A 26,475-nucleotide genomic window follows, 5' to 3' on the forward strand; every position below is an offset into this window, starting at 1 on the left:
AAAGAAAGAAAGAAAGAAAGAAAGAAAGAAAGGAAGGAAGGAAGGAAGGAAGGAAGGAAGGAAGGAAGGAAGGAAGGAAGGAAGGAAAGAAGGAAGGAAGACTGAAAACCAAGACTATGAAAAATCCCACTCAAGAATGCAAAGACTGTAGATAAATTTCATCTCCTAATAAGAAGACACAAAATTAGGTGCTGAGATATACAATATATAAAGCAAAATTCAAGAGATAATTTATAGCATTGAAGTAATAACATATGAATCATTTTCTTTAATTTCCCAGTAGTTCACAAAACAAACTCTCAATAACCTGCAAGCAGACTTTTTCCTTTTAAAGTTTGGAATGAGGCATGGATCTAAAAACAATTTAAATATCCTAGCCCTGGTGTGTGTCTGAGAATCATATACAAGGAAAATCTGGAGTAGGATATTATTATATGTCCAAGACAACCACTTAAAAATCTCTAGGAAAGCCAACAAAAAATACAATTAGAAGAAACTGCTTATCAGATGAATTTGACCTTCCTAAATGCTGTTTTCCCTTCTCCTGCTTGCTCTTTCAATGAGCTGTTTCTCCTCTTACTTGTGGTCTTCAGAAAATGTAATGTTCTAGAGCCTTCTTACTCCAAAGGAGGTCCTTTCATAAAAGTTTCATGTTATTTCTATGAACATAAAAATTTTGCAAACACTGCTTTTGAGTACCAGGCCCTTATAAAATAAGTGTCAGTGAACTATTATGATAAAACAAGCCACTGTTAATCAAAATTTGGTACCATGTGAGCACATCATCATGTGTATGTTGGTAGAAAAAAAGTATAACTTGGCTTTATGTATCCAAATACAAGTGCAAAGGTAACACAGAGATATTACATTTTAATTTAATATATATATATATATATATTATCTTTCTTTGCTAAGCTAGGCTTTGGACCCAAGACATCGTGCATGTTAGACAAGTGCTCTTTTTATGCTCTATTTTACCTTTTTTTAGTGTGTGTGTGTGTATGTGTGTGTGTGTGTGTGTGTGTGGGTGTGTGTATGTGTGTGTGTGTGCCAATTCTGAGGCTTGAACTTGGGGCCTGGGTGCTATCCCTGAGATTTTATCTTCATGGATAGCACTCTACCATTTGAGCCAGAGCTCAACTTCTGGCTTTAAATATAAATATATAGAGATATAGATAGATAGATGTATGTATATATATATATATATATATATACATTAATTAATCTTTAATAGTTGTACGAAGGAGTTGCCATTCACCAAATGTGTCTCTATCAGTGTGATCCCTTTCAACATTCTCATCCACTCCTCCCAACCTATTCTTTTGCTTACTTAGCTTTAGGTTATGTACTGAATCTTTTTGTAGTTTGTATATACAGTGCATCTTAGTCTGTGTCAGCACATCACCGTCTTCTCCCTCCTTCCACATACCCCTTCACTCATATTTCTCTGTGGAGTATGCAATGAATTCTTACCGCCATTCTCCCCCCTTCTCCCCTCCATTCTCCCCCCTTCTCCCCTTCATTCTTCTCCCTCTCCCCTGGGTCTCACTCTTCCCTCTTACAAGTTCTCATTGCACAGTACATTTTGCTGGGCTTTGACTTCATCTTTTTAAAGAATTATACTATCTTTGTTCTCATTAGAATCGATTACACTTCAGTTCATTCCTTTGTAACCCCTTGCTCACCACCCGTGTGTTTACTTGTAGATTTATGAGCATATTCTAATTACACAAATGAGGGAAACCATGCAGCCTGTGTTTCTCTGGGTCTAGATTACTTTGTTTAATATTTTTTTCCAAGTCTTTCCATTTCCTAGGAATGGTGAATGTCATTCTTTCTGGTGGAAGCATAGAATTCCACTGTGTAGATATACCACATTTTCTTGATCTATTCATCCATTGAGGGACCTCTGGGCTGATATCTGGCTATCATAAACAATGCTGCAATAAACATGGTTGTGTGTTCTTGTTTGTGGCCTATTAGATAAATGCCCAGGAGTGGAATTGCTGGGACATAGGGAAGATCTATGTTTAGTCCTTTGAATAACCTCTATATTGCTTTCTGGAGTGGTTGAACAAGTTTACTCTCCCACCAACAGTGTGGCTTTCCCTTTTGGCCACATCCCTGCCAACATGTGTTATTGTTAGTTTTCTTGTTAATGGCCATTCTAACTAGGTTGAGATAGAATCTCAGTATTATTTTGATTTGCATTTTATTTATGGCCAGAGATGTTGAACATTGCTTCATGTGTCTATTGGCCATTCTTACTTCTTCTTCTGAGAAGTCTGTCTTTAAGTCATTAATCCATTTATTAATTTGGTTATTGTTTCTTTGATGATTTTTGGAAAGGGTTAAGTATTTGAGTTCTTAGTATATTTTACATATGAGGTCCTTGTCTGATGTAGAGCTGGTGAAAATATCCCATTCTCTGGGCTTTCTATTTATCTTACTAGCTATACCCTTTGCCATGTAGAAACCTTTCAGTGTGGTTCAATCCCTTAATCCAGTCTTTCTTTGATTTGTTGTGATTCTGGATCTTTTCCTGGAAAGTTTCAACTTGTACTTAAGACCCCTATTGTTTCCCCTACCCCTTCCTGTAATATTTTAAGGGTTTTTGATCTTACATTGAGGTCTTTGATCCATTTTGAGTCAATTCTAGTCTGGCATGATATATAAGGATCTAGCTTCAATTTTCTGCATCTGTATAGCCAATTTTGCCAGCACCATTTGTTGAAGAGTCTGTCTTTCTTCCAACCTATGTTTTTGGCTCCCTTATCAAAGATTAAGTGACCATAATTCTGTGGGTTCACTTCTGGGTCTATTCTGGGGCTATTCTTGTGCAAATACCAAGCTGTTTTTACTACTATGGCTTTGTCATAGAGTATGAAGTTTGGTGTTGATATTCCTTCAACACTGTTCTTTCTGTTAAGCAGTGCTTTGGCCATTTGTGGTCTTATGTTTTTCCATGGAAGACAGGACTAGCATCAGGAAAGCTGCCTCATTTGTAATAGCCTACAAGAAAATCCCTAGGAATTAGCTTAACCAAAGATGTGGAGGAATTCCCTTGTGAAAACTTCAAAAATTTGAAAAAAAATTGAAGACTTAAGGAAATGGAAAGATATGCCATGTTCCTGGATTGGAAGATTGACATTGTAAAAATGGCAGTACTGCCCAAAGCATTTTACACATTCAATACAATGGCCATCAAAATCCCAACAACATTCTTCAGTAAAGTTGAGAAAGCAATTCTCTTCTGGCTTTTTGGTGGTTAATTGGAGACAAGAATCTCATGAACTTTCCTGCCTGGGCTGGCTTTGAACTGCAATCTTTAGATCTCAAACTCCTATGTAGCTAGATTACAGTTGTGAGCTACTGGCCTCAAAAAAAAAAAGCTTCAAAGTTCTTAAGATTTCCAAAGTACTGTTATTTTTGTCATACTAACATCATCTAGAAATGAAGTAAAATTTCCTCTGCTCTCACTATTTAAGTTAGTACTACCATAAACTTAGAAGTAAGATGCTATACACAAATAAATCTGGTTTCTTACATTGATGAATCCCAATTTTCTCAGTGCCTTGCGATTAAAATCAAGTATAGAAATAAAAGAGATGCTATGGGTAAAATAAAACTGCAGCTGTCCTAAGCAGCCCTGAATTGCATTGTTGCACCCTTCCAAACAGCCCCGCAGCCTGAGCTCATTCATTTTATTTTAAGTAATTGGTGGACATTTCAATTCTCCAAGTGTAGCTTTTGTCTCATATACTGGGGATACAAATAGGCTTCATTTAAAAAGATATGCATTTGATCTCAAGCACTTTGAAAAGCCATAACAGCAAGGATGATCTGAGCTGACTGTCTCTCAGACGCCAGGACTTCCTGGAGCAAGAGTAATTGCAAGGATCACTTTTTCTACAACCCTTGGTCACAACAAATTGACATCTGCCAGCTTCTGCCCTATGTGGTCCTGATTCCAGGCAGGCCTTTTCCAAGTAGAAGCAGTCAAATCATTTTGTTTCATTTTTTATGGGAATCAAGGTTTTAAACTAGGACATGCCATGAAACAAATTACACATTTCCTGTAGTCAGCTAGAAGAAATCATTTATTGTAGCAGAGTTTGGGCTTAAGAGCAAAATCATAGGTAAAAATAATCTATATTTCCCATTGTGAAAGATATTATAGGCTCTGAAGTAAAGTCTGAGTCCTTGGTAGTATTACTTGCTAGTTCTATTTTTGTTTTTTGTTTTTGTTTTTGTTTCTATGTCGTCAGTCAGGTACTTGCTCAGGCTGTCTGAGATACTTTGTTAGGCAAACAACTGTTAGATAAACATTCTTCACCATAGTTAAAAGAGACATATGTCCTATAAAATAATCACTAATAAGATGATTATATATTTTTAATGGTTCTATGGTCATACAAGAGAAAGGCTAAATAATTAGAAAGATTTAATCACTAACTTGATTTGCATTTTGTCCTCCTTGGTACTTGTCTTAATGGTTAAAATATATAATGGTAAGATACTAGATTTGAAATGGCATACTCATTGATTTGGAAATAAAATAGTTCCACCATTAAGGATTAGTATGCCAATAGTCTGCATACAGAGGATGATAACTTTTAAATATGAATTCTAATAGTGGACATTAAAATAAGATATTAAGATACTCTCAGTAAGATTCCTCAACTTTCAAAGCAACCCTACACTGAATTTTAGGTGTATTCCATTAATTTTCTCTCTCATGGGTTGCATGCTTCCTTTCTTGGTACATATGCAATAATCTTTTCATCATAAAGAGAGTTTAGAACACATTTAGATTTCAAGTTGGATTTCCTACACTGCTCAATACACTTCTGCACTACTTCTCCCTGAATTAATTGATGTAATGAACTGAGGTAAATGACTTTTGTCATCACACTGAGCTAATCGTATGAACCCATAAAGAGGTATAAAGTAAATATACCACACAAAGAGGTATCCCTCCTGAATGTCACAATTCAGACTCAAGAGCACTTTCGCTGCTTGTAATTTTGAAGCATCTATTCCTTTGCTTGCTGCCATGATGTAGAGGACAGCTGTTAGACAGAACCACGATAGAACCATGGACAGAATCACTTCTGCTGTGGTTCCTGTTGGGAGTCTGTCTGTGGGCAGGGTCCCCGGTGGCACACACCCTTGCGTTGCTGTTTTCTCTCTCATGCTTGGCTAGGACCACAGTTCAACATTGTAATCATAAAAATGCAGCGTCCCTTATAAGACCCAGGGGAAATGCTGTGTGCCCTCTGGTGAAGCCCTCTATACTCAGAGCTACTCTGGTACCAAGATCTCTATATCCTTTAATATCAAGTTCTTCCTTGCATTATATTTCATATGAATTTTTTCTCTCATTCCAACCTCCATTTTAGTTACAAGGTCTTTAGAGAAGAACCATCTTGCAGCCTCTCTACAGCTGGAAGAAAAATAGGTGTCTCTGAAAGAAAGCAAATTTTCCATTTCTCATGATAATCCAAGGTTATTATTCTGTTTCTGTGGTTCTCCAACCTACTACTCTTTGTTTTTCTTTTTTCCCCTATTCGTTCATTGATGTTCAATCTAAAGCTTCTAATTGTACCAGAAATCTCCATGGTACCCCTCCTGTGAGATTTCATCTACTATATCCCTGCCTTATGCCATTTTTCATGTCTGCCTTCCCTTACTGTCCTCATATGTAATGTAACTTCCATAAGCAGTCAACACATTCAGAGGCTGAACACAGTCTTATCCCTATGTTTTCTGTAGCCATGTGCCTATAGCCAGCTCTCAATAGACATTTGTTGCCAGGATAAAGAGTTTATGTGGAATTGTGGCGGAAGAGCTCAACTTCATCAAGTCTGGGGGTTCCGTGTCACGCTGAGCCTTGCCCTGCTGCAAAGGGTTCTGGGCATAGTTGATGATAAACCATGGTTGGGGATTGAAAGATGTGGACTCAGAGACTACATCACATTCTGTAGCAGGAAGCTACTAGAGCATTGTAGCTAAGGGTCTCTATACAGCCTGGCTTTCTATCAGTCCAGCAGCCTTGGCATACTGTTATGAATTCTGCCCCTTAAATTTGAGAGGAAATTGCTGGGTTTGAGTTTCCTATTAAAATGTAGATCTATTTTGAGAAGTCCTGTTAAGTCCTTGAGCATCTTAACCAGGAAGATACCTTCTTAACAACAATAACAAAAACTAAAGCAAGTGTGTAAAGGATATGAATAAAGTAATTTGGGGGTTAGGAGATGGAGCCAGGATAAAGGAGTTTATATCATCCAACCAGAAATGTTTCAGACAATTTTCCAGCTTTGCTAATATTAAGGTAGAGTCAAGGTATGAAATTGTGCTATAAAAGCTGTGGTGCAGATAAATATAGCTCTTATTTATTGACCCCATAGTTCTTATCTTTTATTTATCTACTTTATGAGCATTGCCTTCAAAACCAATGTAGGTCATATACACAATGAAATTCCATTAAGCCATTAAAAAGGAGGAGATTCTGTTATTCGCCATGGAGTGCATGGAACTGAAGACCATTGTTAAGGACAATCAGCCACACATAGAAAGACAAGTATCACTCATCTAGAGAACCTTAAAATGTGTATCCCATAGAATCTGAGAGGAGAGCGGTAGTTACCGGAGTTTGGGAGGAGGACAAATGATCATGGAAAGCGAATTAGAAGTGCTATATAATGGTTAGTTATGAATAGGAGTTTTGGTGTGCTGTTACACATTAGTTAATTATAAAAATAAATCTATTCTTTAACTCTCTTGCAAAGAGCTAAAGAAAATACTTTGAATATTTTTACCATAAGTAGCAACTATTCGAGGAGATAGATATTTTTAAATGAGTCTAAGCATTAAACAATGTAAATATGCATGAACACATCACACCATGGGCCATTCGTATACACAGTTTTTATGTTTTCAATATTAGGTTAAACACAAGGACACTGGGGCAAGGGAGGTATGTGTGTATATTCTTATCAGGTTAGCCTACGTTCATCACAGTTGTCATGGCATTATTTCAAAAGCTGAAATTATTACGGAAAACTCGGTGCTAACGCTCCCTAAGATGGTGGTTCTTCTTTAAAAAGGAAAATAGAATGGCAAACAAGATAGCTGCTCTCCATCTCTCACCAGGAGCAAAGTTCCCCAATGCCTCTGTCTTTGGGTAAAAGGCAGCTCAAAGGAATCCGTGATATGCAAACACATCCTTCCACTGTGTGTTAGTATCTAGTGTTTATTCAAAACTGGGAAACACCAAGCCTGTGATACATCATCTTTTGTGCGTCTGGCACCTTCCATCACGAATCATATTAATCTGCCTAAACTAACAAGGATTAATTACCTTCGTAAGGCAACCTGGCATTGGAATGATAGATGGCCCCAACAGCTTGGAATTTGGCCACTCATAAATCTCCTTTGTCTGTTGGTTTATTTGTGTTCATCTCTTTCTCTGACAGATGTGTGCCTAACCACTGTGAGCATGGTGGAAAGTGCTCTCAAACATGGGAGGGCTTCAAATGCACTTGTGACGAGACGGGGTACAGCGGAGCCACCTGCCACAACTGTGAGTACCAATTTATCTCACTTTCATCTTGTAATTGCCTGAGAACCTGCATGTAGCCAGCTTGGCCTTAACGTTTAGCTACCTGCATTAGCCACAGACCGTATGACTTGATGGTGCAAACTCAAGATTCCATTGTTCTTTCTCCAAAGAATAATATTCTAGTTGTTGAAATATAGTCTCTCGTGTCTACTGACTCAAAGCAGAAGAACCTTTCCAGATTCGAGATTGGGACACAGGGCTTGGATGGGCCGGTCTGTGGCTAAGCTGTGTCTGTCCAGAGAGATTGCTTGGGAAATTGTATTAGTGGAGTGTCTCTCACTGGACCCTCATTTATCAATTCACCAAAGAGAGAAAGGAGAGAGAGGGAGAAGATGACTCAAACATTTAGTTTCTGGACAGCGGTTGCTTCCTGCTTTGGTCCAAACTTCTGACCATATTTTCAGACCAAAGAAACATGTCAGATGGCAAGATAAATCCATCAAATTTGTATGTTTAAATTGAAGAGTCAAGAAGTAAAGATTTTAAAATCTTAAGAGTAAAAAGTAACAAGAAAAAGTGACTAGCAGGATACAAATGTGCCTTGCTTTATGGAGCTTTGTAAAACTTAAACTTTGAAATTCAGTGCATATTTTCAAGTGAATAATGCTAACTTGATCATTGAAATAGTAATATCCAATACTACATTGCCACTTTACAAGGGGTGTTCAAAAACAGATTTGCCATAAAACATAGTTCATGGAAGAAGTTCATCTGTTAGACAGCGTGTGTGTGTGTGTGTGTGTGTGTGTATGTGTGGGGGGGTGTTTGTGGGTGGGTGTGAGTGTGTATAGGGGAGAAGGAAAAAGGAGAAAAAAGGAAAGATTTTATTTTCTCTTAATAAGGTAGAACACCAAAACTGCAATATCTAATGATTTTCCCTCACTCTATTAGAAAATTACAAGCAAAAGATTCTCAGAGTAGAGTCCTATGGCCAGCAAAAATGTATAATAGCTCCCTGAGCCTTGCTACACTGTTACCTATAGTAATGTGTAGTAAGAAATCACATTTAGAATGCACTGTAGTAAAACTTAAGCTAAAAACAAGTGTTTCTTATTTATTTTCCTTCACTTATTAATTTTTTAGGCAGTTATTAGAAGCAAGAGGTAAAAAGACTCAGGAAACTAACATTAATGGAAAGATACATATCAGAGTTAAAAAGGACAACAGAATCAATATTTACAAATTACTTCAGTCTAGAAGAGAATTTGAATGAACAAGAAACAATAATTCATGGTAGCTAGCAGACTTTGAAGGCTGAAATCTGAGGATTGAAATACAAAACCAGCCTCGGCAGGATATGACATGAGATTCTTACCTCCTATTAACCACCAAAAAGTGGAAAGTAAACTTGTGACTCAAGTGGTAGAGGCCCTGTCTTGGGAAAACTATTGAAGCCAAAATGCAAGGCCGTGAATTCAAGCTTCAGTACTCTACTGGCATACATACCAAAAAAGGTTCATATGAACTGGTTAAAAGCATGATAACCAAATTTCTTTCTTACTAATCACAAGAAATGCTGGCTTTATTAAAAGATATTGTTGCACAAATAAGTAACTTTGGTAAACTGAGGAGCCAGCTCTTCACCAGTGGGTGATATTGTTTCATCAGTGATATTGATATTCATCAGTAATTGGTATGGTTTAAACCATGGTTAATTTTATGAGCTTTTATTTCTAAAGTACAGAAATACTAAGTGGAAACCATGAGCAAGAACTTGGTGGTGGGAACAAAGGTTTCTTACTTCAGTGACTGCTTTGATATTGAACTGCATAGACAGTAACTATTAAATAGCTGCTTTCCCACGTTAAAACACAACATAAATAGAAGGGATTTTTTAAAATTTTTATTTATTTTTTATTGTGAAAATACTGTACAGAAGGTTACAATTACATGGGCAAGATAATGAGTACATTTCTTATCAAGAATTGTAGCTTCCTCCTTTGTTTCCCCTTCCCATCCCTTCCCATCCTCCCCCCACCCCCCCCATCCTCCCCCCCCCACCAAAGTTGTAAAGTTCGTTTTCGACATAACAACTTGTACTTCTCATTGTTGCAATGGGTCCACCTGTATCCCTATTTAAACGACTTGTTTTTCCCCTTCCCCTCCACAAATTATACCAACATCAAATACACTGAAATCACGGGTTATACTGTGGGGGAGGGACATACAAAGCAACAAAGAAATTATCTTATAAATGCGTTAGAAACAATTGCATGAAAGAAAAAAACATTTGAATACATATCTTAGGGTTCATTTCCCTAACATCACCTTATCTGACCTTTTCTGCTTGACTCAGACATATACTAGATATTGCAAATAAGGGAAACCATGGGACCAATGTTTCTTTGGGCTTGGCTTACTTCACTTAATATAATTTTTTCCAAGTCTTTCCATTTCCTAACAAATGGGGCAATGTCATTCTTTCTGATAGAGGCATAGAATTTCATTGTGTATATATACCCCATTTTCTTGATCCATTCATCTACTGATGTGCATCTGGGTTGGTTCCATATCTTAGCTATAGTAAATAATGCTGCAGTAAACATAGTTGTGCTGGTAGCTTTAGTGTGGTCTTGTTTGTAAACATTTGGGTAAATGCCCAAAAGTGGGATTGCTGGGTCATAGGGGAGCTCTATGTGGAGTCTTTTGAGGAACCTCCATACTACTTTCCAAAGTGGTTGAAGGAGTTTACACTGTCACCAACAATGAAGTAAGGTTCCCTCCTGTCCACATCCCCTTCAGCATCTGTTGTTATTAGAGTTCTTGATTTTTGCCATTCTAACTGGGGTGAGGTGGTATCTTAATGTTGTTCTTAATGTTGTTTTGGCTAGGGAGGTTGAGGATTTCTTCATGTGTCTATTGGCCATCCTTCTTTCTTCTTCATAAAGAGAAGGGATTTTTAAGTACTAAAGGAATAATTGAATTTTATGTTTTTAAAGAAATTACTGCAAGTATTAGAAGTGGCCTCCATATATGTAAGTTTGAATCTAGTGACAGTTCTAAATGTAAAAGAAAATTTTCTCCCATCCCAGTGATCTCTCCTACTAATTTCTTCTTCCATTTTTGCTTCTAGAAAAGTAGAATCTTTTTGTAATCATGAAACCTGGTCCTTTGTTGGAATCTTGTTTCCATGGTGGTGAATAGAAGTTTCCATGGTACACAAATAGAAGTTAGAAAGCCATAAGGCATAATTCAAAAAAAACCCCTGTTTTTTGAAGAATACACTTTGTAGCTTAATGTAGGATATTTGCTTTTTAATATCCTGAATGATTTGGTACATCTCCTGGAACTCCCAGGGACTAGTTAAAAATGGCCAGGTACCGGTGGCTCACACCTGTAATTCTAGCTATTCAGGAGGCTGAGATCTGAGGGTCACATTTTGAAGCCAGACTGAGCAAGAAAGTCTATGAGCTGCTTCTCTCCAATAAACTACCAAAAGGCCAAAAGTAGAGCTGTGGCTCAGTGTTAGAGCTCTAGCCTTGAGCACAAAAGCTCTGAGACAGCACCCAGGCCCTGAGTTCAAGGCTGAGGACACACACACTCACGCACACACACACATACACACACAGAAGAGGATCTACCACAGCACATAATGTAGAAAGAAGTCATAAGTGCCACACTGTGTGATCCTGCAGAATGAACAGTCTTGCTGTGTTACTGACATTCTTGCTGTGTCTCAAGTTGCATCCTTATCAGGAGCACTGTTGTGAAGAAAACCAGTTTCACACTTTTAACTGTTCTTATGAAGATAAATGTGTTTGTTTGCCTGTGCGGTGTTTGTTCATGGTGCTGACATGTCTCGCCTAAGTAGAAGGATTTTCTTTTTCTTTCTGGGAGCAAAGCATCATGTTCATAGCTGCCAACTTTGTTGTTTGTGCTGTTCCTGAACATTTTTCCGTCGACCCCAGCAAGCTCTCTTTTCAATATGCTGAATGCATTTGCAGATCTAACCATCCACTCATTCTGCTCCACACATGTTCCTTACACCTTCACAATGATGGCCCTCATTTACATAATTCAAGTTCTTCCTCATCTCAGGGCTTAGTGGGTGATTTTTTTTCCTCCTTGATATTCTGTTGCATCCTCTCTTAGTCCTCTGGGAACTCCCAAAATTCTGTGGCAACTTCTAAGAGCAACAGGGTAGAGGAGACTCTTTTGATATTTCACAGAGATAAGCGAGGTTTTGAGATGGACGTTTATTTATAACGGAAAACATTACTGTCAGTTATGCGTTCTAAGAGAAACGTGTTTTTCTGGATGTGTTTGATGAAAAGCAAGATCAAGGCTCGAGTGTCCAATACCAGTAGTAAGAGCTAGGCCAGGTGGCCTCCACAACTTGCTCCTAATTTTACAATAATCAGTTTTCCAAGTTCTGGAGTACGAAGGAGGAATCCATCAGGCTGTTCCCATAAAACACTGAAAACCATTCACCAGCCAATGTTGGAACACAAAAAAATTAAATTAATGATGTAAAGATAACTAAGAGTCCTACAGGCTGTTGTCCGGAGCTGAAACGCTTAATCTTAAAGTTTGAAACTATAAATGTCACCACCTCCTACTACGCCCTGTGGAAAGAGAAACCCCTTGCCAACAGCCCACGTTGTGCTACCTAAAACCCACTGCACGCAGAAGCAGTTTGATCTATGGTGCACATACTACAAGGAACACAATGCTGCCTAACCCTCGCTGTCACGTCATAGATTTTTCTGGCACAGAGAATGCTGGCTGGGACTTATACAATTTAGAAATCGGTGATGGCGACTTAGTGTGTTAGCTAAGCTGACTCCTTAATACGCAATCATCCGAGGGATTGGCTATCTAAAGGAAGCATCAGGTACTTCACCTTCCAGACTTGACTTCCCCTCCCTCAGTTACCTGCCATGCTTTTCCTCCATGCTGTTGTCCAGGCCCATCGGCTAAAGCTCCGTGGAAATGTGGGGATAGCTAAGTCATTTCCAACAAAAGGCTCGACCGAGAATAGGGGGCAATTTTGCTGGTAGACAGGATGAGCTGTCCTGAAATAAAAATCGGTGTGTTTGTGTGCTGACTTGTAAATAATAAATAATAACAATAAATAATCCCAGGGACTTTAGACTTGGTACAGAATTTGAGATGAGTCATTTGATTTATCCTATGAGATGCATATCCATGCTCTGTGGAGATTGTGGAGGGAAATGTCTTCAGGGTTGGTAATTCGATGTGCATATGTGCATATGTGAAACTCTCAGAGCCTCAGCCCCAGAGGTCAGCCTTGCTTCTTTCACGGGCTGAGCTTCAGTGCTAGGACAAGGATGTCCCTCACACCTATAGATTTCATGCAGAGTGAGATCCCGCCTGCCTCTGGCAGCCACAGGTCATTGCCTGCGGTGAGGAGGAGGTGCTCAGGGGTGGTCTCCTCGCCACAGGGCCACGCCCTCTTGCAATCTTACCTTCTAATGTTGGACAGGTCACCGAACCTACAGAACTTCAGTTTCCTCTTGGATATTCACTGAAATGGTGTTTATTCAAGTGCTCTATGGACTTAGAAACAACCTTCTCCCCTTCTCCCCCTCTCCCCTCTCTCACTGTCTCTCTCTGTCTCTCTCCCTCTCTCTGCCCCTCTCTCTCTTTTTTTTAAGGGTTTACTATATTTCTTATACTGACTAGCAACTCAGAATCCTACTGCCTCAGCCTTCCAGATAGCTGGGATGGTAATCATTACTGCACCTCACTTTACATCTTTCCTTCTATCCTTCCTCCCTTCCTATTTTCCTCCTTCCTTCCTTCCTTCCTGCCTTCCTTCCTTCCTTTCTTCCTTCCTTCCGTCCTACCTTCCTTCCTTCCTTCCTTCCTTCCTTCTTTCCTTCCTTGTGTGTGTGGGGGGGGGTGTTTGTTTATGGATTTCAGTACTAGACTTGAACTCAGGACCTGGGCATTGTCCCTTAGGTTTTGTTTATTTTTGTTTGTTTGTTTTGCTCAAGGCTGATATTCTACCACTTGAGCTACAGCTCTACTTCCAGGATGTTGGTGGTTAATTGGAGATAGAAGTCTCAAACCCTTTCCTTTCCATGCTGGCTTGGAGCCTCCTGAGTACCTAGATCATAGGTATGAGCCACCAGTACCAGACTTAGATACTATTTCTTTCTTAAGAACTTTTATTAAGCCATTAATTAAAAAAAACACAGCCAGCCAAGTTTTCTCTGATTACACGTTGTATAAGGATATTAATACTGACAGTCTTCATTTAATATACAGACTCTATCTTTGTATCAATAATTCTCAAGGGAAAAAATTACAAGTTGTCTCAATATCTGATTCAATGCTCTCTGAAAAGATGAAAGCCTATATTTACAAACACACTTGCTACCCTGGATGATTTATATGCAGAGCGTGAGTTTGCTCTTTCCACTGTAGACATGGTGTGTTTGAATAGCCAGACTGCGCTTCTTGGTTACAAAGTAACATTTCATTGCTACGCCATGACCTGCTACAGGTATTCAGTGTGTCCTTGTCACTAGGAAAAGCTATAAGACACAATTGCAGGGAGGCAGGACACAGAAATTCCCACCATTGTTCATCAATATGCTGACAGATGGATGCCATTCCACACAAAGATCGGTCCAGGAGTGGGTGATGGAGGATGGAAGAGGGCAGGGATGTTAGGGTATTCTGTTAAATGCCCAAAGAAGAATATGGTTTTGTTAAAGTAAAATTCCTGGCTAGGTGTGGTGGCATACTCCTGGAATCCCAGCTACTAGGATACAGAGACAGGAGGAGGATGAGTTTGAAGGCAATCTGGTCAAAGATTGTCCTTATCTGGTCATAAACACAATCAAAACAAAAGGTACATTTCTTTTGGGTCAATGTTACTCATTTCCTCACTCTCTCCCAGTTTTTCTCCCATCAGGCAATATACTCATTACCTAACTAATGCAACTGTAACTACTCTGTACATCACCTTTATAACAACAATAAACAAAGGAAACAAAAGGTCTGGTAGCAGCCCAAATGGTAGAATACTAGCCTGACATGAGTGAAGCCCTGGGTTCCATTTCCAATACCAAACTCCTTTGAAGCGCAGTTCCTTTCCCTAGCTCTGATTGTGAACTAGAGCTACATTTCACCATACACTTACTTTTTATGGTGTACTTGGATTCTTTTTTTTATTTCATGTTTCATGTTTAGAAAATGTGGTATGCAAAAACTCACGATTGCCTAATGTGTGATCACACTTTTTGTTTGAACTTTTTAGGAGTTTTTTTCACATCTGCAAATGATGTTTTCTGACTGATTGCCTCCCTTCTAGTTGGCAGTTTGTTGGGGGGTCTCCTTTTATTTTCCGGAGCAGATGCACAGAGAGCCATGCTGTTTCCCCATGACACTGGAGAACACAGCTGAGCCTAGAATATGTTCAGACAGAGGATCGAGGCCCCCTCTGGCCCCAGAGTATTCCCGGGTCCAGAGACAGTGAGGAAGGAGCTCTCTGCCTGCCCAGATTTGGAGGACTGAGGGAAAAGGAACACAATGACAAACAGCAACACTTGTTGAATTCACACTTACTACAAAAAAAGAAAAGAAAAAAAAGAGCCAGGCGCCAGTGGCTCACACCTGTCATCCTAGCTACTCAGGAGACTGAGATCTGAGGATCACAGTTCAAAGCCAGGAAAGTCTGAGAAACTCTTGTCTCCAATGAACCACCAGAAAACTGGAAGTGGTGCTGTGGCTCTAGTGGCAGAGCGCTGGCCTTGAGCTGAAGAGCTGAGGGACAGCATCCAGGCCCAGAGTTCAGGCCCCACAACCACACACAAATAAACAAAAAACAAGTAAAGGAAAGAAAGAAAAAAGAAAAAAGTCACCCCAGTGGCTCCTTTTCTCACAGGCCCTGACATCTACAGATAACGTGGGGACAAGAAAAGGCAGCTACCACCTGTATAGGGATATTGGACCGGGATTGAAAGGCCATACTATCTTTCAGCTCCAACCAAATAGACTAGGTTGGATTACAATAGTGCAGGTCATTTGGAGAAACATAGCCTCGGGACCTTTCCATTTCCAAGGCAGCCCAAATTTCAAATTAATCCTCCCTTTCATCCTTTACTTTGAAACTATGGCTAAGATTAAACATAAGGGGAGAAAGGATTTCATTTCAGTTTTACAAAGACTTTTTAGATAGTTTCAAAAAATATGCCTTTTCTCTTTGAGCCTCTACCAAAATAAATAGAAAAGTTGATCTGCAAATGCATAGTAAAAAGCAGTGTGCAGTAGAGTCAGGCTATAATCCTACATCCTTCTCAGGGCTGTAAAATGCCACCGCTTGCTCTTGCCGGAGTTGCCATTATTCATTAAAATATCCCCCTAATTTGAATCCCAGTGATTTTCTTATCCACAGTATTGAGAACAGAGGGTGGGGGGAACAAAAGGAATAGATAACCGTCATCTCTATACACTTGTCAAGTTAGGATATGAGGCCAAAGAACCCAGGGAAAGAATCCAGTTGAATTTGAAGATAAGGAGGGAATTTCATGGGGTTTAGCTCTACTCAAAAAACAGCAAAGGACCCAGGCACCCATGGCTCACATCTGTCATCCTAGCTACTCAGAAGGCTGAGATCTGAGGATCATGGTTCAAAGCCAGCCTAGGCAGGAAAGCCCGTGAGACTCTTATCTCCAATAAACCATCAGAAAACTGGAAGTGGCGCTGTGGTTCAAGTGGTAAAGCACTAGCCTTGAGCTGAAGAACTGAGGGACAGTGCCCAAGCTCAGAATTCAAGCCCCATGACTGACCCCCCCCAAAAAAACAAAGCAAATACTATTCACACCAATGAAAATAATACATATTCCCGCCTTTGATCTTTCAAACTTTCCCCCAATTCATATGGCTTTGTTTTTATATTGACACTAGTTGCCAAGTTCTTATTGCAAAGCTTTTGCTGCATAGACTTAGTGTATAAGAATATCAGTAATGTATAGATAGTTGCAATTTCAATAATGTCACATGTCTATTTTGTATACGGCACTATCTGTATATATACACATACATATATACATTTATATATTCACACACAGAGATGAAAGCCCTTTACTGTTTATGGAATAGACAATGTCATCAAAAAAAGAAAAAAGAATGAGCAGGAAATATTATTGTATTAGTAGAAAGTAGCAAGCATTTATGTGGCAAACTGGCATAATACTATGCCAGTTTGTATAAGGCCAATATATATATATATATATATATGGATATATGTATAATATATATATATATAAAGAGAGATAGATCAGTATGTATAATATGAGAGAGAAGAGAAAACATAAACTAATACAGTTGGAGAAGGGTTCAAGTAGGAAAAATAACTGAGCTAAGATCCTTTCTGGGAGCTTGAAAAGCAAAAGAACTAATGGTTAACTCCTCAGGAATTTTGTGAGCTGACTAGTGACCCTCAGTAACTTGAACCAGACCATGGTGAAAACATTTTTAAAGTTGGCAGTCAGTAAACGCTGCAACTGCACATTATTTTTGTACAGCTAGTGTCCCCACACACTGTTGCCCTGTTTCATTATTTTGTGTGTGTATACACACATGCGTATGCACATGTGCATGTGCTTAAGAGTATATATGATGCTTGAACCCAGGGACCAGGCATTGTCTCTTAGTTTTTGCTTTCAAGTCTGGTTTACTACCACTTACACCACACCCCCACTTTCAACACGTGGATGTTAATTGAAGATAGGTGTGTCCCAGACTTTCCTGCCAGGCTGCCTTACCAACCACCACCATCAGTTGCCAGCCTCCTGAGTAGCTAGGATTACAGGCGTGAACCACTGGTGCCTGGCCTGTTTCATTATAAATAATGACAAAAGAATAGTGAAAAGGGAATTTTGGGAAATGTGTAACGTGCTTTCTGTACTACTCTGTGAGAAAATTGGATTGCCCAAAGGATCACCAGGGTGCAAAGGTAGACAGTAGTTTAATGAAAGGCTAGTGCTGTTTTGATATTATGGTATCAAGCTATGACCTTGGCTGTCATTTCTCATCACCAACTTTTACTAAAAAAAGAAATATAAATACAAGTAACATTAAAGCTTTTCTACAATGGAGGTGACGCCATTATTTCTGAAAAGAAGGGGAATATCTTTGACATACGTAGGTTTCTTTAGCTTACAGTTTACGTTCATAGTGTAGGTAATGAAAGCTAGTTTTGAGGTTATTTTGTGATGGTTAAGGTCAATCTAGCAGGAGAGGTTCCTTCTCTTGGAATCTGTCTCAACAAGAGGACTCAAGTGTGTCACATTTCTACTGCTTGAAAGCAAGACACCAGGATTTGCTTGTCAAGAATGAAAAATAACGTATCAATCATGAAGATCATGACTTGGAACCATTCGAATGAAGAAAACCTAAAGAATGTATTACTGCTTCCTTCTTTATAAGAAAGATTTTTTTAACAAGATTGTGGACAAAAACCCTGCTTCTATTCATGTTAATCTTACTACTTCAAGCTGCCCTTGTTCCTTTCTACTCCTTCCCTACAAAAACTCGCTGAGAAAGTACAATTTGGATTACTGGAATCTGCGTTGAAATATTATACCTATCTACATAACATATCCCCAGTTGCCTTCCATGAATATCATGATCATAATCAAGAAGCAAAATTGCCTGTAAAGAGTGCAGACGTTTTCAGGAAAAACACAAAGGTTTGATCATTTACTTCGTTAGGACTAGCTTCTTTCAATTTTTGATGAAACATTTTACCGGAAAGTCTTTTAAAGTAGTAAGTCAGCATTGTATATGGGTATGGAATTGATTAAAAAAATGTAACTTCGAGTAAAATGAGCCAGTGTCTTGTCGTCCCTTGATCTCATCACCTAATTTCGTCCCAGTTTTACAACAGAACCAAAATATGCCATCCCCTACTCTTCAAAGACTTTTCTTGTTACCACAGATGCAAACACCAAGTACCGGGCAACACTGGTACCTACAAAATTGCTGTCATTGCTCATTAGCAGTCATCAAAATATCCTAATGATGCTCTCTGCCATTATCTGGGCCTGTTACAATATCAATTAAATGTGCCTTGTTTGTCAAATCATGCGATCAATTTTCTCTACACTACATCCAGCCAAGAGAGCCATCCACTTGGACTAGATAATGAATCACCTCTAGCAGTTTGGCCAGGGAGAAGAAGATTCTCTCCACCCATAGGACAGCAAAAGAATTCCAAGCTTTAGAAGTGCTCCTGTGTGTTTTCTACCATATGGCAATCTGCCTCTGAGTGATACCACTGAGAGAATATTCAGGAATCCAATGGAAAACCTATCACAATTCAGAAAATGCTGGCATAGTAAGGCTTCGCTATGGCCTGAATGGCATAGATGTAGTCATCCTGAATGAAGAAAAATTGAATCTGGGCAGTTCGATTTTCCTGCAAGTTCTTCCATTATCTAAAGATAGATAGCTTGGGAACGTTTTATAAATTTGTTGTCCAAAAGGACTAAATGTTTTATCTTTGTGCATTCTTTAAATTAAGCTGATTTAGACCAGGTCAAAAAGGAAATGAAAGTGTCCTGCTCTTGCACTAGGGTGAGATTCTCAATCATGAGCACACTCTCTCACACAAACAGAAGTCTAGTAATTGCACATTTGGATGCCCTAAAGGAAGGGAGAGAGGAAATTCAGGCAGCAATGTGAGCTGCCTGGTTATTCATAGGGGAATCTGTGCACCTGACAGGAAAATTTGACCTAAAATCTTGTTAACTGACCACGGTGCCAAAGAGTCCAATGTCATTATCCCAAAGGTATGGAAGAAGATGAAGAAGTGGAGGAAAACCAAATCAGCGATAAGTAAGGGATACAGAACAATGACCCCTCCCCTCACCATTGTTAATGATACTACTGTGACTACTGCCATGCATCTCAGGGCATATGCAACTTAACCCTCCCCTCGACTCAACCCTCCTCTACAATCTCAGCATCATGGCTCAATCTCAACATCACTGCCACAACTCCACTGAAAGAGACTACTTAGCTTGAGTGTCACTTCTGCAGCCTCAATAAGGCTTGAGATTCAAAACATATAAGAAGGATGATATTAGTTGATTCATGGGGCAGAAAGAGGGTGGAAGTTCATTGAACATCATTTGACTTGCTATCCACAATCAAGGAACAATGTGGAATAATGGAAAATATCCCTTATACAAAGAGGGTAGATAGGGAAAGCCTTTAAATATACTCAAAGTGGGTGAGTTCAAAGCCATAGTCTAGCAAAAAGAATTAGAAGGGACTTTGAATTAGGATTTCATTTTTCACTGCACATTACAATCACCCCAGCTGCCCCATGTGCCACTTCTCTTAAGAGGAGATAAATGAATAAAAGTCTTAAATTCTACCCCATGTGGATACTTATCCAAGGAACGGGTTCACATTGACACTTGATTAACCCCATTTAATCTATGCACACTGTAATTTTCATGCTGGGATCACTTGGATTCCAGCAGTCTTCCTATTTATTAGTTTAAGAAGACTATGTTTTTGTTTTGTTTTCTTAATTAGGAAACCCAGTGGGGAAAAATAATACTTGAAATTTGAGAAACCCTTTACTTCTCAAAAAGTCAAAAAGTAGAACTTGAATATGTTGTTGTGATGAGCCTGTTGTCCAGAGACTCAAAAAATACACGTAAATATCCACACATTGAAGAGGCCTAATGTAACAGAGACTGTACAATGCCTCTTGAGATTCTGGTCTATTAAGGTCAGAGATGATGCCTTGAAACTAAGTTGACCCGTCGCAGTGTCGAATTCTGACGGTCTTCTTTCCAGGAGCTCTATTGTGCTTCTCTTCGCAAGTGTGTGTCTCCACACCACTTTTCTATCAAAAATCACAAAGGATGCTTCCAGAAATGGGGTGTTGCATGAAAGGAGAGAAGGTGAGCCCTCCCTTCAACAATGACAGAAGAGGCCCGTGTGACAGGAACATGGTTAAGGCACTGTTCCCCTCTTCCTCGCGCTCCACCATCATTCCCACTAAGCAAATGAAGGGGATGGGTGGGTGTAGTCGGCAGAGATGGGGGGGATTGATGAAAGGGGCAACACCAGTCAAGATGCAGTGAATTCATAAGCTGACATGTTGAACTGAAACTTCAACAGTGATACCCACTAGACACTATGTTGGAAATGAACTTTACAACTTGGTGGAGAGGGGAGTCAGGAGGGAGAGAGAGCCAGAGGAAACAAGGGAGGGAGTGACACTGTGCGACAAGAAATGCACTCATTATCTGACTTACGTAACTGTCACCCTCTGTACAGCACCTTTACCTTACACCATTTTAAATGAATAAAATAAATACATGGGAAGAGAGACTACAGAAAAAGAGTTGGTATTACAGGTGAGGAGATATAGAAAGATAGTTTAAACTTTGAATTACAAGGCCAAGTGAGTGTGAATTGCTAGGCTGTTGCCTTCCCCAATATGACTTATGAACAAACAGAGAACGATCTATATGTTTCACAAGGCCACAGGCATCATGGAGATGTGGTTTAAAGCAAGTAGAAAAGTATCTATTGTTAAAGTAAGTGTGCTGCCTAATCTAAACTTGAGTATATGCTTACCATCAATAAGTATTTTATAAATGAAGTTAAAAGAATAGTATTTTTTCTCAGTAAACTTGAGTAAGATTTTTTTAAGAATGGCAATGAGGAGTGATTGATGTCTCTTTGAGAATAGTTTACCAATAAAAAATTGAAGTTATAAATTAAAAGCTATGGCATTTAATCTTTTCTCCCTTACGAAGAAAGGCACTCCATGCATGAGAAACAATGAGAGTGATCATAAATCAGCTATTAAATCTGATCAAAGACAAAGGCATAGATATTCTTGCATTGAAAATATTAGTGAAAATAGACCAGTCAAGCTCCTTATATATCACCAGACATATTGACAGCCTTTACATTAGATTGTCAAATGAAAATTGTGTCATTTAATACACACTTCTTGTGGTGTACTTCATGCAACTCCCTAGCTATGTTGCCTGAATCCAAATCACATTGAAGTATGTTCTTTAACCATTGTCACAATTCAGGGCACTGAACATGACTTTTTATTAATCTTTGAACAGAAGTGCTTATCTTATTGCTCTGAATTTGGTTAAGTATTGGATAAATACTTTGAGGAATTCACTATGATTACTTTCTGTATATTCTGCACCTCTCAAACAACAAAAAGATATGTTTATGATCGAGTCTCCTACATAATGGAAGTTTTCAGCATCACAAAATCATGTATGTATCTTTATCAAAGGATAGCTTACCTTTCTTTTGATATTATCCCTGGTTTTGGTGTACCAATGACTTTCATTGTGCTAGATTTTTCGTAGAGAAAAGATCATGATATTTAGAAATTCATTTTAGCTTCGTCCTAATATCAAAAATCATACAAGGACAGTACAAGAAAAGAAAATTACAGGTCAGTGTCCTTGATAAGCATAAGATATGCAAATATCTTCAATGACATGCTAGCAAATTTAATTCAATGGCACACTAAAAGCAGCCTACACCGACAGCAAGAGCAGCTAACCCCTGGGGATGGAGAATGTTTCCACCTATGAAAATCAGTAGGTATGGTGTAGCCTGTTAGCAGATGAAGGATAAAAATTATATGATCATTTCAACATAGGCAGAAAAACAGGCATTAAAATTGGGATCTTTTCACTATTGGGGGAAAAAAACGACTTGATAACTTAGGACTAGAGGAATGTAACTTCAGTGTACAACAGTTCATATGTGACATGTGCATGTGCAATGTCATCCTGAACAGTGAAAGCTGAAACCTGTAAGACAAGGATGCCCTCTCTCAACCTGTTCACGTAATCCTGGAAATCGTGGCCAGAGGAGTTATATAAAGAGGGAAGTTAACTGTCTCTCTAAGATAACACCATCTTATGTAGAGAAAATCCCAAAGACTTCAACAAAAGTTGTTAGAACTGGCAAATGAGTGTAGTCAAGTCTTTGGATACCAAAGGCAACATAAAAAAAAAAATCAGTACATAGAGTAACACGAAAGTAATATCAAAAAAACAATGCTGCAAGCAAAGTGATGACATTATCCAAAAAGAAATATATTCATTACCTGACTTAGGTAACTGTAACCCCGCTGAACATTAACTTTATCATAATAAGAAAAACAGAAAAATTTTAAAAAGACAGCCCCATTTACAAGAGTATTTATAAAAGCACTAAATGGGAGAAGAGGGTGAGAATGCAGTGAAGAATTCGATGTACAGCCTGAAAAACTAAGAGAAGTGTGCGAAGAAATGGGTTGGGAGGGATGGATGCGAATATTAAAAGGTGTGACATTGATCAAGATGTAGTATATTTATAATCTGCTTTATTAAATGGCAGCTCCTATATACAACTATTTAATGATCATGTAAAAAAAAACCACTGATTTAACCAAGGGGGTGAGAGCCTTAACACTAAAACTAGAAAGCATTAATGACAGAAACTGAAAATGACAAAAACACATGAAATGATTTTCCTATCTCTTGGATTTAACGTATTAATACTGTTAAAATTCCCTTACTACCTATAGTAACCCTGGATTCGATGCAATGCCTACCCAATTCCCATGTCATTTCCACAGAAACAGACTAGAACGATTCTAACATTTGTGTGGGTCATGATTAGACAGAGCATTCTTGAAAAAACTAGAGGAAGCATAAGAATACTACTGTATTTAAAACTATACTGCAAAGATATATTCATCAAAGCAGTGTGGCTATTACTGCAAAAACCCAAATCGCTAGAACAAAAGAAATATAACATAAATAAATCCATGAGTATATGATTAACAAATGTTTGACAAAGGCATGAGAGTGCAAAACCAAGGAATGGGTATTTTTCTATAAATAGTGCTGGAATACTGAAAATCCACTAAAATTACCTCAAAATACAACTAGGAGTACAGCCAGTGGTAACAGGTTTGCCTGACAGGTCTAAGGCACTTGGTTTGATCCCTAGTATTAAAATATAATAATATAATAATTTATAGTTAATATAATAAGTATATATATAGTAAAATATAAAATACACACACACATATATATATATATATATATATATATATATATATATATATATAATAAGATGGAGTAAAGACTTTAAATGTTAGGTCTGAAACAATGACTTCTTAGAAGAAGTCATGAGGAGAAGCTTCCTGACATTGGCTTGACAATGTTTGTGTTTTTTTGGGTCCGGTCATGGGGCTTGAACTCTGGGCCTGGGTGCTGTCCCTCAGCTCTTCAGCTCAAGGCTAGCGCTCTACCACTTGAGCCACAGCGCCACTTCCGGCTTTTTTCCTTCTGCTTATGTGGTGCTGAGGAATCAAACCCAGGGCCTCAGGCATGCAAGGCAAGCACTCTACCACTGAGCCACCTTCCCAGCCCTTAACAATGTTTTTGTTTCTTTAGCTATAACCACAAAAACACAGGCAACAAAAATGAAAATGAACAAGTAATACTACATCAAACCACAAAGCTTTTCTCCAGCAGAGGAAATAATCAACAAAATGAAAAGAGAACTATAAAAGGCTGAAAAGAGTTTCAAACCATATTGTCTCATAAGGAGATAATGCTTAAGATACATAAAGACTCATTCACCTTCACAAAAACACCAGAAACTTAAAATTGAGGGGTGGGAGAGGAGTACGGGATTTCAATAGACATTTTCCCAAGAAGATAAACAAATGACAAAGACACACCTGGAAATCTGCATTACTCATGTCCAAAGAATGCAAATCAAAACCACAATGAGGTATTATTTCAGACCTTTTAAGATGACTATTACCAAAGCAAAACAGAACTGTTGAGGATGGTTGTGGACATAAAGGAAAAGAAACTCCTAAATCTTGCCAGCGGTCATGTAAGTTGGGATAGCCATTATGGAAACATTCTAAGATTCTCAAATAGAAATAAAATGACTGTATGATCTAGCCACTAGGAAAGGAAGTCTGCATGGCATCTCATTGAAGTCAATCTCTAAAAAAAAAATCTCTACAATCCTTTCTTTATTGTAGCATTATTTACAATAGCCAAAATATATAAGCAACATGTTAGTTGATGGAAAAAGAGATTATTTTATACATACACAGAGATGGGGAATGGAAACCCTGACATTTATGAGATCATGGCTGGACCTAGATGACATTTCGATAAGTGAAATGAATCACACAGTGAAAGACAAACACTGTGTGTTATCAGTGATCTAGATAACGTGAAAATAAACAGAAGTCACACTCAGTAGAAACCAAGAGTAGAATGATGGCGGCAGCTGGAAGTTGGGCAAAAGAGAATGTGGAGCAATTGATCCAAGGGTGCAAAGTTTCACTCGTAAGAGAAGTAAGTTTGAGAATTAAATGCTCAGCACGCTGTCTGCCGTGAACAATGGGGTACTGCATACTTGAAGTTTGCTGGAAGAGCACATCTGAAGTGTTCTCACATTCAAAACACGGTAATTATGTGAGAGGATAGACGTATTATCTTGATTGTAGTAATCACTTGATAATATATTATATGTAAAGCTGTCTCATCATATACTTAAATATACAACTTTGTCAATCATATCTCAGCGAAGCTTAAAGACACCGAAAGTAGCATGGAAAGTCAGGAATGCTAAGGACTGGATTCTACTGGATTCAGGCCACAAAGGGGAAGAGAAGATGAGGGGGAGGGAGGTATACCGAGCTGCTTCTTAATGATTCCAAGGGACAAGACACTTGGGTTTTACATTTCCGGGGAAGACGTAACTAAGGACCAAATTTTATAGGTTAAACAAAAGAAACAGGACCTCTTACAGGGGTTGAAAAGCTGACGTCAGGGTGCTGGCAAGGTCATGCTTCCTCTGAAGGCTGTAGGCAAACTTCCTTTCCTGCCTTTTCTCCTCTAGCTCCTGCATGTGGCTGAGTGTTTCTAGGGCCCCTTGACCCTCACACATATCACCCTAATTTCTACTTCCCGTTGCATGAGGCCTTGTTGTCTCTGTGTGTCTTCTGCCTATGTTGATTCTCTTTCTCCATCCTTCTCTCTCTCTCCCTCTCTCTTTTTCTCTCCCTCCCTCTCTCTCCCTCTCTTTTTCCCTCACTTTCTCTTCCTCTCTCCCTCTCTCTTACCCTGTTTCTCTCTCTCCTTCTCTCCCTCCCTCTCTTCTTTCTTCTATAAAGACACTAATCACTGAATTTAGAACCCACGTTAATCTGGAATTCATCCATGTTAACCAATTGCATTTAAAAATACCTTGTTTCCATATACAGCTGCTGGTGAGGCTCAGGTGATCAGGAGGCTTTTTGGCGTGCTGTCATCTGCTCATGACCACATGCCGTCCTGCCCTGGCTTTCCCTGGCCCTGGGGCCTTTGCTCCTGCCAGCCCCAGTCTCCCCTCTGAACTCTCTCTCCCCTTCTTTGGCCACAAGCTTTTTCTCTGAATGAACAGTTGACATCCTTTCTTCCCATCACTCAAACTAACTAACAGTTAACTTTTTAACTTTTTAAAATGCCTTTGAAAATTTTAAAACATAATTTTCTTTTTGAACAAAATTTTCCAGCAACACCTATTATCTGGATGATGTCTCTGGCATTTACATGCTTAGTTGTTGTTGTTTATGTCATTCACAGCTTTCTCTCCCAGAATATTGTGTTGGGTCTTACAATGATTCTCAATTTTTTAAAACAAAAACCTAAGAATAAATCGTTAATGACTAACTTTTCAATTTTGAACCATCACTATAGGTTGGAAGACATTGACAGGAACAGAGAGGGTTATGTGGGTATTGAGTTTATTTTCTTCAAAATTCCATGTAAGGCTGTTGATGGGAATGTGAGGTGACATCCCCA

The 26,475-nt window shown here is 38.8% G+C and overlaps 1 protein-coding gene across 1 annotated transcript in view; it reads left to right on the forward strand.

Moving 5' to 3' along the window:
* Cntnap2 (contactin associated protein-like 2) overlaps positions 1 to 26,475 on the forward strand; it is a 1,232,273-nt gene that overhangs the window by 558,185 nt on the left and 647,613 nt on the right. The window contains exon 12 of the mRNA XM_013021595.1: positions 7,479 to 7,585. Coding sequence (XP_012877049.1) covers positions 7,479 to 7,585 — 107 coding nt within the window. The remainder of the gene's footprint in view (positions 1 to 7,478; positions 7,586 to 26,475) is intronic.

Source organism: Dipodomys ordii, unplaced genomic scaffold (assembly GCF_000151885.1).
Source record: "Dipodomys ordii isolate 6190 unplaced genomic scaffold, Dord_2.0 Scaffold56, whole genome shotgun sequence".
Taxonomy (NCBI): domain Eukaryota; kingdom Metazoa; phylum Chordata; class Mammalia; order Rodentia; family Heteromyidae; genus Dipodomys; species Dipodomys ordii.